The 11,149-nt window shown below is 36.1% G+C and overlaps 1 protein-coding gene across 5 annotated transcripts; it reads left to right on the top strand.

The window, feature by feature from the left end:
• Positions 1–408: 408 nt before the first annotated feature.
• On the top strand, positions 409–9,751 carry LOC110700370 (protein MICRORCHIDIA 6-like). Of its 5 annotated transcripts, none has more exons than XM_021877900.1 (22): positions 409–701; positions 898–929; positions 1,969–2,259; positions 2,417–2,491; positions 2,612–2,646; positions 2,884–2,962; positions 3,065–3,154; positions 3,229–3,304; positions 4,289–4,367; positions 4,699–4,833; positions 5,178–5,276; positions 5,369–5,467; positions 5,544–5,690; positions 6,542–6,634; positions 6,910–6,961; positions 7,048–7,159; positions 7,541–7,764; positions 7,839–7,945; positions 8,135–8,214; positions 8,300–8,342; positions 8,650–8,748; positions 9,238–9,751. In XM_021877900.1, the coding sequence occupies exons 3-22, from the start codon at positions 2,028–2,030 to the stop codon at positions 9,241–9,243; spliced, it is 1,962 nt and encodes a 653-aa protein (XP_021733592.1). In that variant the 5' UTR covers positions 409–701; positions 898–929; positions 1,969–2,027; the 3' UTR covers positions 9,244–9,751. The 5 variants fall into 5 exon arrangements, with proteins under 5 accessions (XP_021733592.1, XP_021733593.1, XP_021733590.1 ...); XM_021877897.1 differs by having other exon boundaries at positions 410–701; positions 1,989–2,259; XM_021877901.1 differs by lacking the exon at positions 4,699–4,833 and having other exon boundaries at positions 1,989–2,259.
• Positions 9,752–11,149: the final 1,398 nt, after the last annotated feature.

The raw sequence follows: 11,149 nt of genomic DNA, 5'->3' as shown, positions 1-11,149 counted from the left end.
ATTTTAAAAAAAGTTTGGATGGGTTTGGGAAATGGATTTTTTGCATTTTTAGATGATTTTTTGGCCTGACTCGAAATTTGCCCGAAAAGCTCGTATAACCCGACTAGTTTGGGCTGGTTTGAGCACATGTTTTCTGGCCCGAAGCTTGGCATGACCTGGCTCGAGAAATGAACCAGTTTTTTTTATCCTAGCCCAAATCCAACTCGACCTGCCCATTGATCACCTCTACTTATTAAACAACCACCAATATTAATTGTTAACCATTAATACTGTAATAAAGTTGGTGTAATAAACCATACTTCGTATGATATAATCAAACACGACCAAACCACTTTGTTATATATTCTTCATTCATGTCCTACTCGGCTACACCTAATATTCATTAATAAAACCCAAAAACTCCACAAGATCGAACTTCTTCAATTTTCCTTTTCATGAAAACAGAAAAACCGGATTATCTTGGGTGCACGTGGCCCTTTTTCCATATATAGACATGTATCACGTGACAAAGGAGAAGGGTAATTGGGTAATTTACTGTTGCTCCTCCATTGTTATGGAGCTAAGGGCCCCACAATTTTCTAAAGCCTTAATTTTGCAATTTGGATCAAAAGGGTTTTTTTTTTTTTTTTTTTTTGTGTCGTAATTTATAAAGAGGATTCATTTCTCTCTCTACTTTTCTTTCATCAAACATACAAATTCAGGTAGTGCAACTCACTGTAGTTAGTTTCATTGTTGATGATTAAGTTGATGATGATATTGGTTTGTTGATGGTTTAGTTGCATTGTTGATGATTAAGTTGTTGATGGTTTGGCTGTTAATTTTACCATTAGTTGGGGTTTGGTTTTTTGATTGGTTTGCTAATTTTTTGATCAATTTGTTGGGTTTTGTAATGTGCAGGTTTTTAGACATTGGCTCAAATTTGTTTGCAGGTGAAACTCTGAAAATCTTAAATCTAAATTGTACAAGATTACAATCTATAGTTTGCATGGTTGTTGCTTTTTGTTTTTGATGGTTTTTTTTTTTTTTTTTTTTTTTTTTTTTTTGGGGGGGGGGGGGGGTTTGTTGTATAGTATTCCCTACCCTCTAAGATTGCCTTTGTTGTCATAGGACGTCCCATTAATTTAAAAAGTAACATTTCACATGAGGCAATTTTTAAGGGACAGAAAGAGTAAGCTATTAGTATTATTGTTACTCTAATAAGAGAATAGTTGCATCTTGCTGACCCAACTTGTGATAATTTAGCATTTGAAAGAATTTTATGAATATATGTTAATAATCCTTTGTAATAGTGGTGTCCCTTAATTTATCATTCGTCCCGAGTGAATATGTTGTGGAAACTGAACCAAGATGTGATACTATCTATGAAAACATGAGACCTATGTGATGTGGAGTACATTGTGGAATATTATTATAGATGATTTATTACCATGCATCATCTCTGTTAGTAATATTGAGCTCCTAAACATAGATATATAGATGATTTATTGGAATATTATTATAGATGATTAGGAGCTCCTAAACAATATTCAACAATGAAAGGTCAATATTATTAACAATGTTTAGGAGCTCCTAAACAATATTCAACATTGAGCTCCTAAGTATTGTTTTGATAATCTATAATAATAAGTGGAACATTGAATATTATTAACAATGTTTAGGAGCTCCTAAACAATATTCAACATTGAATAATAGTAACAATGTGTAGGAGCTCAATATTATAAAGATCATCTATATTTATCGGAACTTTATTGGAATATTGTTAAGTGCCTTTAGATGCCACCGCATGAACAATGAAAGGTCTTTGTACTAAGTGGAGCGGGCAATTCTAACTTTCTAATAAAGTTGATGGAGCCAAAGTTGAATTTTGAGATGTTATGGGGGAGGAGGGGGGGACTGTTCTATGTTAGTTGCTTTTTTTTTGATTGTCTGTATTTTTTAGATACTGATTAAACATTGCTAATTTTGTAGCCTGTGTTTTTGATGTTCAGTGAGCTTTAGATTGTCCATTGACATATACCGGTGAAAAAATGGGAGAAGGTGGTATGATTTATGTGAAATCCGAATCAGAAGGCAATAAACCTTTAATTCAACTTGAAGAATCTCACATGCCTTATCTGGTCCATCCAGAGTTGGATGCCCAACCTCTAGTTGATAATACCAGTTTCTCTGAACCACCTTTATGTCCAGCACCCCTCTGCCGACAGTTCTGGAAAGCTGGAAACTATGACGATGAGTTTGTTTCCAAGTCTCGGGTCCAAAGTTAGTCATTATTAGCTTATAATGTTAGAATAAAATTGTGTTTATTAGTAATGTCACTCATTGGAGAAGCTATTAACGACATACCAAATTCTCCACTCAATGAGGTTTGATGTCTTATCTTTAAAGGTCTCTAACATGTCCATGCTTTATTTTGCAGACAGCAATAACTATTTGCATGTTCATCCCAAGTTCCTTCATTCAAATGCCACTTCTCATAAGTGGGCTTTTGGAGGTATCTTCAGCTTGTGGACTTGCAATTTGTACTATATTGTGGGATTTTTTGGCTGTTGGAGTGCTTACCATCTTTGTACAATCTAAGTATATCTTACTCATTAGCTAACTGTTTATGCAGCTATTGCCGAACTTCTCGACAATGCAATTGATGAGGTAATCTCTTCAGATGCTTAAACTGTACCCTTTGTCCTGGTTGAAAAGATGAATTTTCCTTTATGCACACCTTTTAAGGCTGAAGAATGTTCAATAGTACATTCTGTGTAGTTAATCATCTTATAAGCTATTGGAGGTTACGAATAATTTTTTATTCTCTCTGTCTTTGAATTGCTGTTGGGGAAATATCATATTTTTTACTCGAGTATTTTCATTTCGTGTTTGCTCATTTTAAAGATACAAAATGGAGCTTCTTATGTCATTATTGATAAAACTTCAAATCCAAGAGATGGGAGTCCATCTTTGCTCTTTCAAGGTATATTGATTCAATTAGGATTGTAGATATGTTTCTTTTTCGGATAATTTTAATCATTCTCAAGGGGAACTATGTGTTGCTAACTTTGATATCATTTGGCAGACAATGGAGGTGGAATGAGTCCAGAGGCGATTCGGCGCTGTATGAGTTTTGGATTTTCAGACAAGAAATCTAAATCTGCAATTGGAAGATGTATGTTCAATTCAATATTTTATAGAATCTCACTTTTTTCTCTTAAATGGTTTATTTAACTCATAGCTTTTTAGATGGAAATGGATTCAAGACTAGCACGATGAGACTTGGAGCTGATGTTATTGTCTTCAGTCGCCATGTAAATAACGGGTGTGTTTGCCTTAGGGTGTTACATTGAGTTGTAGTCAATTATGTCTAAAATTGATTTGTTTATATCTTCACAATTCATATTATATGCTTGGATAACTCAAAGTAGTGACCTGTGTCATTGCATTGGCTCATAATATATTTCAGTGGTACGCCAAAACCATGCAGATAATTAATTTTCTGTTTGGCCTTAACTCCTTACTTGAAACTTCCAATGACATACCGTGGTGTGAATCATATATTTTTGCTCAATAACTTGTCCTCCAAGGTTAATGATGATGTTATGTGCTTATGGTGCTTGTAATTGATATTTTCATGAATTTCCTTCTCTTCCCCCTGCTGCTTCTTCTATTCTTTTTGTCCCCCTTTGAGTGAGACATAGCTTGTTTCTGAGAAGGGAGCCTACTATCTTTATATTACTGAACCAGAAATATGGCTAGATGCACTATTTTGAGAAGATAGAGGTTTGAAAACAGTCTTTGAGATGGATATGGAGTTATTAGGAATTTTCAGGGATTCAATGATTGTTTAAGGGCTTCTCCACTTTGAAGACAACAGGATTGTTATAAAAAGAATAAATTTGAATTTAATTTACCTTAACCCAGGGTAGACAGAATGCTAAAACTGTAGGGTTTTCACCCTTTGCAGTCTGATTACTAAGAACATTATCAAGGTTGAGAAAATGTTTGCATGGTCCTGCACCATTGTACCCTCCCTAGTGAGGGGAGGAAGCAACGATCCAAGACCATACATTGTTATCTCCTGCCATCTCATTAAAACTCCAAAGGGCATCCTGTACTTAATATTAGAATGTGGTTCATGTGATGCATAAGAAATTTTCGCGGGGGTGGAGGTTATTCTTCTTCATGAAATATTTATAATACAAACCTTTCAGATTTTTCTCTCTCTATGGTATTCGGCTGCTTGAATTTCTAAGTACTCACGATATTGTGGATTATGCTGATTGAGATGGTGTTTCTTTCCCAGGACAACGACTCAAAGCATTGGTCTCCTTTCCTATACATATTTGTCTCAGAACGGCCTAGATAGGATAGTAGTACCTATGGTGAGTACTGGCACACTGTTCGTGATTGTATTTATTTCCCTATTATGCTCAGTTGACTTTTTATTTTTTTAAATTAGTTTTTGTATGTACATTTCAACACACGTTGCTTTCTTAGGGTTTTGGTGAATATTTTCAGTTACTGTAATCCTTTTGAAACAGAAGTGATCAATGAGAGTCAATTTAGTGAGCTGGAAAAGGCCATCATTTTAGCCTTACTTGATGATCTCTGGTCTAAAGTTTTAAGTTTAGGGCACATTCTTTTCCCCAAAATCGTCTTCTATGTACTACTAGTCAGTTACTGTCCTGGCCTTGACTATGAGTTCTGTTCTAGGTTGATTACAAGTACAACGAGTCAACTGACACCTTCATACCTCTACCTCGCTACCACGGAGAGCAATTTCAGTCTAGCAAGTCCATCATCTTGCAGTGGTCACCATATTGCAATGAGGTGGACCTTATGAAGCAGGTTATTTTCTCACCTCTTAACAAGGGTGTTGCGCTTGACCTCACTTGCCCTGTGCATCTTATCCTGATGAAAGTCAATCTCAAGCCATTATGATCCACCTAATTCTTGATTTTGGCATTGACAAGTGTGACTGCACACAATGAAGCGTTCTTATAATAGCTACCAGTATCTAATGGACTTGCAAAGGCTACTGGCCTCTGCAAGCTTATAGACAGTTATTGGTTAACTACACGATATTAGAAAATGTAACATAAGTTTACGTTTCCACTGTGATAGTATTTTTGTAAGTAATATGTGCTTTTTGAGTACTAGTAAGCTTCATTTGTACTTGGATTTTATGACAGTTTGATGACATTGGATCTCATGGAACTAAAGTTGTTGTTTTCAATTTATGGTTTACTGATGACGAGACTCTGGAGTTTGAATTTGACAGTGATCCTCAGGTTAATACTTACCCTCTTAACCTCTCCCCTCAATTTGCTGAGGTATAGTGGTTTCAATAGTTTTCCTTGTTATTTGTAACCATTGGTTGCAGGATATTTGCCTGCAAGGTTCTGATGATTGTAAGAATATAAAAATGAAAAATTCAACAATTGAAGAGCATATTGGCATCCGATACCATCATTCTCTCCGAGTAAGTCTTTGTTTGACTGGTCCTTGTCTCCTTGAATCATGCAAGATATCAGACTTACAATTCTTACCCTTGTCAGGTATATTTGTCCATCTTATACTTGAAGATTCCACAGAGTTTCACTATTGTACTGCGCGGAAAAGCTGTGGAGCATCACAATGTAGCAAGTGATCTCAAATATCCAGAGTTCATCTTGTACAGACCTCACACTGGGGGCACTAAGGAGGTATCTTCATTGTGTATTAACTTATCCTGGTTCTTTATTCCAATTTTGTGCACATGGTTGCACTCCGATCCACAAATTTGTTTTACATTTAGTTGTATTGGAAGATATGGGCTGCCTGGTTTGAAATTTGTATTAAAAATGTTAAGCAATAGAGTTTTTATTAAAGAAGATAATTTTGCATGAAGAACAAGGTTGTTTGGAAATATTATTCAATGCCTTGTGATTCCACTGACGAAACCTTCAAACTAAGCACAAACTCTAATTTCCCCAAATTAATGTTTCAGGGATTACTTTAGACATGCCTAAAGATGTTACTGTGGAAAGCTTAGAGATTCCTAAATATGAAATGGATGAAAGTATGCTCATGTAAGTGAGCATTAGACATAAGACCCAAAAAAAAAAAAAAAAAAAAAAAAAAACCTGTAGAAGAGCCTTGTTCTCTATATTTTGAACATCCTCTGCCGTGAAATTTTACTCTGATTGGTCCTTAATCTACTCGAAAATGTGTCTAGTGATGCTCATTTTCTTAATTTCTGAAATTCGGAAATTTCCCATAGTGTGACTGTTTACTTCTTTACACTTAAGATCAATGATTAGTGGGCATAAGTTTCATTATCTAATTTTGGGAGTTAGCGTTGTAGCTGATTTAGCATGCATGAAGATTCTTTGACTTCTCTCATGGACATTCTCTTAGTTCGCACGTATCACTCTCTTGCTAATTGATAGTAGTCAATTAGCTACATTTTCCCCTTTGGAATAATTTGTGTTGATATTAGTGGCATGCGCATGGTTCTGTTATACATCTACATATTCTTATTCTATTGCTATGTATTTCTGAATCAATTTTGCAGGCTGAAGTGTTAGCAACAATAGGGTTTATCAAGGAAGCTCCTCATGTCAATATCCATGGCTTCTGTGTTTACCATAAAAACCGTCTTATACTGGTAAAAACCATACATCTCAATTTAAGGGAGCGAGTTTCTCTGTGGGATCACCCAAGTGTAGGCATGAGTGATTGTACTTGTGCACACACAGAAATCAGGTTTCATAGTGCAGTCAGCCAGTAAAAATTAAACTGGGAGACTACAATATATATATATATATATATATATATATATATATATATATATATATATATATATATATATTCTTTTTTTTTTTCTGAAAAATGCAAAATATAAGTCTGAAAAAACTTTGAGCTTAAAGTTTTCCTTTGCAGCCATATTGGCAAGTTGTAAGCTACGATAGGAGTAGAGGAAGAGGTGTTGTAGGTGAGTTATCTGCTTCACATTGCTTTTCTGCAGAAATTTGTGAGTTTTGGAGTGTATGCTTGAAGATATATTATTAAATGTTTCAGGGGTCTTGGAAGCAAACTTTATAGAGCCTACTCATAACAAGCAAGATTTTGAGAGGACTTCCCTTTTTCTAAAGCTCGAAGCTCGATTGAAGGAAATGGCGTGGGAATATTGGTAGGTATACATGTGTAGATATGTTTTATTTGGTTTGTATTGTAGACTTGTATTACCATAGCGGAAGTCTGATCCTATTTGTATCTTCCTGTCATATGTTGTTAAGTGGGTCTGGATTTTCTAGTTTTGGGGGGTTTTCTTTGTGTTGAGTGTTGACGATGATACAGCGCACAGTTGTTAGAAATTTTGCCCCCCCCCCCATATCTTTTTATAAATGACTTTTGAGGTCTATTTCATCTCAAACTAAATGAAAGAAAAATTGTCTAGTTCGTAATTTTTCATGACACCGTAAAATAGAGACCAAAGTAGTACTTGTGGTATCAGATTTTATTGGTCTAATAAATTAATTTTATTTAATGGACATTATGGGATGAATTGTAGGGATTTTCACTGTGGACTTATTGGCTATCAAATTAAAAAACCAATTCGAGCACCTGTATCTTCACTAGGCTTATCTGATGTGTGCCCAAGTAATGCTAGACATGAACCACTTGAAACAAATAAAAGTTTGAATTTTGGTCGAGCACCAATTCATCAGGCTGATCCTGTGGTTAATTTGTTTGCTACATCTGTATTTCAAAGTGATCAAAGCATCCAACAGCGTGGTAATATATAGCACTTCGTTCAGATTTTCCCATCCAGCCAGTTCTGTGTATGCCTATTGCCGTTGTCTTTGCAGGTACTAAGAGGACACAAGAAGATGTTTTGTTTGCTCTTGACAAGGGGAGTGTGCATGTCAGAACTGAATCTGACATTAACAACGCTGGTTGCTCTGTGGAAGTTCAGGTTGTTTGTTTTTGTTTTTTATTTTTTAAAAATTTATTTTCTTGATTTAGAATTCAAACATAGGTGTAAATAGAAACACTGATGGTCTGGCACATAGCAAAGCCGAGTTTTGGCTCTGTAACAGAGAGATTATAAATTCAAATATGGGTAGCGGTATAGTTACAGTACTGAGTCATGCCTCTCTTACAGCCTGCCTCTCAGGCTGCCAACCTGATCAATGAAAAAGGGGCTGTGGTAATGATGCAGGAAAATAAGAGCCTTCTGGCAAAGTAAGATTTTCAAAAATAATTATTTAACCATTTCTGGTTTGAGGTTCTTTTTGTATTAGTCTTATAATTTAGTTATATTTTTCAGATGCTTAGAATACGAGAAGGCTGAGGAAGAGCTCAATAACAAGGTACGCAGTAAACTAGACTAAAATCAGTCTTTCTTTCCCTAGAAAGGCGGAAAACATTGCAAGAAAGCTGGCTCTATTTGTGAATCTTCTTTCTTTTCTAAGTTACCTATTTATGCATTGTCACTAGTACTATGTAACTATTAATTCAAGTAGAAGATGGAAAGGCTTAAAATTTTATCATATGTACTTCATAACTATTAAATTCTAGAAGATGAAAAGAATTAAATTTTGATTCTGTTCTCACAAGTGTATTGGTGTTTTCAAGTTCATTTTCTAGCTCTTAGAGTGCATTACATGATTCATGCAGGTATTGCTGCTCAGTAAGGAGCTTAAACTGGCACAGCATGAATATGAGAGGATGCTAATTGTACTTCAATCGCTCGAGGCTGTCAAACCTGAATTGGATGTAAGTAACCATTTTCATTTCCCCTAATAGTTTGTGTCTATTGTCATAAATAGTCTCAACCATCTTTGAAGGATCTTGGAAAATTTGTTTACTCCATTTTCAGTGAATTAAATTATGATTCAGAGTGTGGCTTGGCAGGTAAAATGGTAAAGGCCTAAACTAGATATCATATGACTTGGATGGTGATTTAATACTTGACATCATATGCTTTGCACGACATTTTAATCAGCAGTAAATAGAGAGGGGAAGAAATTTGATTGTTAGAGTTAGCGAATTTAAGATGAATAATGAACTCTCTCCACCAATTCGTCTAAAAGTGGCAAAATTTGCATTTTACTTTGTTGGCCTATTTGCTATAGCCTTAAGCCATCTATATTCGGTTAGGCTACTATAACTCTATTTGCCATCTTCAATTATTTTATTCTGGCACTATGAAGCACTTCAAGCCTTAAGACCTTTCTGAACTACCAAGGTGATCATAATCTACAGGTGTAAAGCATGATCAAGTCTGATGCAATAACAGGATGGGTAGTTTTTTGACTGTTTTGTGTGCCAAGTAATGTGTGAAGAGATGCTGCTGGGAGGCCTTGCTCTTTCAAGAGCATGCGCATTGAAGGAAAGGGCACTACGCTCTGACCAAAGTTTTCGGCAGGTGCTGCTACGAGCTGTCAAACTGATATCACTATCAATAGAAAGCTGAATTAGTGCATGGGTGATGCTGGAGCTACAAGCTGTGAAACCAGGCCCTAGGACTGTTTTTGTGGTAGCGTTCTCTCAGGATAAATGGGAGCTAGAGGAATAGTAAATTGTAATGCAATAGTAGAGCATTAAACTAGTGTGAAGTATATTAGTATATAGCATTATAGTATCAAACAAGGCACATAATTTGGAATAGCTGCTTTGAGCTTAAATGCTCAAGTGGCCAGCTTTTGGCAAATGTCTTTTGAAACTACATATTTGTAGCTACTTTGAATATGTATATAAATGGCCCTGTTTCAATTAATGATTTAATGAAACTATCTTGGAATGTAATTAAATCGATATAATCCAACAATATCCTTGCCAAGTTACCATTCTCTAAAGTACATCGTAATATTTTATTTTATTTTTATTTTTTTTGGTGTTTAGAGAGCCATAAGGGACTAAGGGCGAGGGTGATCTTGCTGATAAATTCCAATGTGATTTATTGACAAATTCCAACGTGATTTATTTTTTTGGTTATATACACGTTAACTTATCAATTTTTCGTAACTTGCTGATAAATTCCAACGTGATTTTTTAATTTTTCGTAATAATTATTGAATCCTCTCTATTTACAATTTCAGTTTATTTCACATATAATCTCGCTTATTAAATACTTTTTAATTTTATTTTTTTTGACAACGGACAAAAGACAGACAAACCTACAACACAGAACTATTAAAGCGAATAAAAAGGACAGCCGCTTCTCCTGAAATTTGGTGGGCCCGGTGAACACGATGCCTGTCAGCCTTGTAAATTTCGCAATGTTGGAAGGTGAAGCCCAAACGTTGTATCTGTTGTACTAGCCAACGAATCCCAATATCCCCCTGACCATCGCCCCGAAGGAGGGTCACTAGATTGTAAGAATCCGAAAACAGCCGAGCGGAATGAATGTGACAGTCTGAAGCCCATTGGAGGGCATACAAACAAGCCAATGCTTCCGAATGAAGAGCGGAAGTACAAAGTCCAAAATTACTCCCACCAATAATCCTATCATCCAGCGGATCTGCATTATCAACACACCAACCCATTCCTGCATGCCGAGTGTCCTTGTACCAAGCACCATCAATCTGAAGCTGAACGAAGATGGTACCTGCACAAGAGACCCCTAAATGGGCCACATGAAACCCAGGCGGGGGCAAACCCTCCTGAACAGTAGAAGACGGGGAAATTGTCGTAGTAGTATCCGTATCCATAAAGACAGTATGGGATTGCAATATGCTAAGAACGTACAACCCAACTGGTTGTGTAACTGGCGTATCAGGATTAAAAACCCTGTTATTCCTGAATAACCACAGAGCCCATAGAGTACCAACGATGGTACTAATATTGGAACTTGAAATTCCGTCCTGACTAATGAAAAGTCGGATATAAAATTGGATCCAATCTGAAATAGAAAGGTATCCATGAAGTTGTGAGTGGATGTTCAAACATCCACCCCTCCAAGCTGCTCTTGCAATCCTGCACTCCCGAAATAGATGGTTGAAGTCCTCAGTCGGAGCACCGCAAAGATCACATGATATATCTTGTATCGGAACCCCCCGACGATGAAGTTCGGACTTGATCGCTAAACCATTATGGAGTAACTTCCATAAGAATAGTTTCCATTTCGGCTGTAGGGGAAGGGACCAGAGAGTTTTCCAAAAGGGGTCGGCTGATT

This window comes from Chenopodium quinoa, unplaced genomic scaffold (genome assembly GCF_001683475.1).
Source record: "Chenopodium quinoa cultivar QQ74 unplaced genomic scaffold, ASM168347v1, whole genome shotgun sequence".
NCBI classification, from domain to species: domain Eukaryota; kingdom Viridiplantae; phylum Streptophyta; class Magnoliopsida; order Caryophyllales; family Amaranthaceae; genus Chenopodium; species Chenopodium quinoa.
The sequence above is the reverse complement of the archived record's forward strand: the minus strand, read 5'-3'. Positions and strand labels throughout refer to the sequence as shown.

Excerpts from the sequence above, each read along its gene's own strand:
- LOC110700370 (XM_021877900.1), top strand. The coding sequence starts at position 2,028 with ATGGGAGAAGGTGGTATGATTTATGTGAAATCCGAATCAGAAGGCAAT. Across the intron at positions 2,963-3,064 it reads TCCATCTTTGCTCTTTCAAG|ACAATGGAGGTGGAATGAGT; the intron begins GTATATTGATTC and ends ATCATTTGGCAG. Across the intron at positions 4,368-4,698 it reads ATAGGATAGTAGTACCTATG|GTTGATTACAAGTACAACGA; the intron begins GTGAGTACTGGC and ends GTTCTGTTCTAG.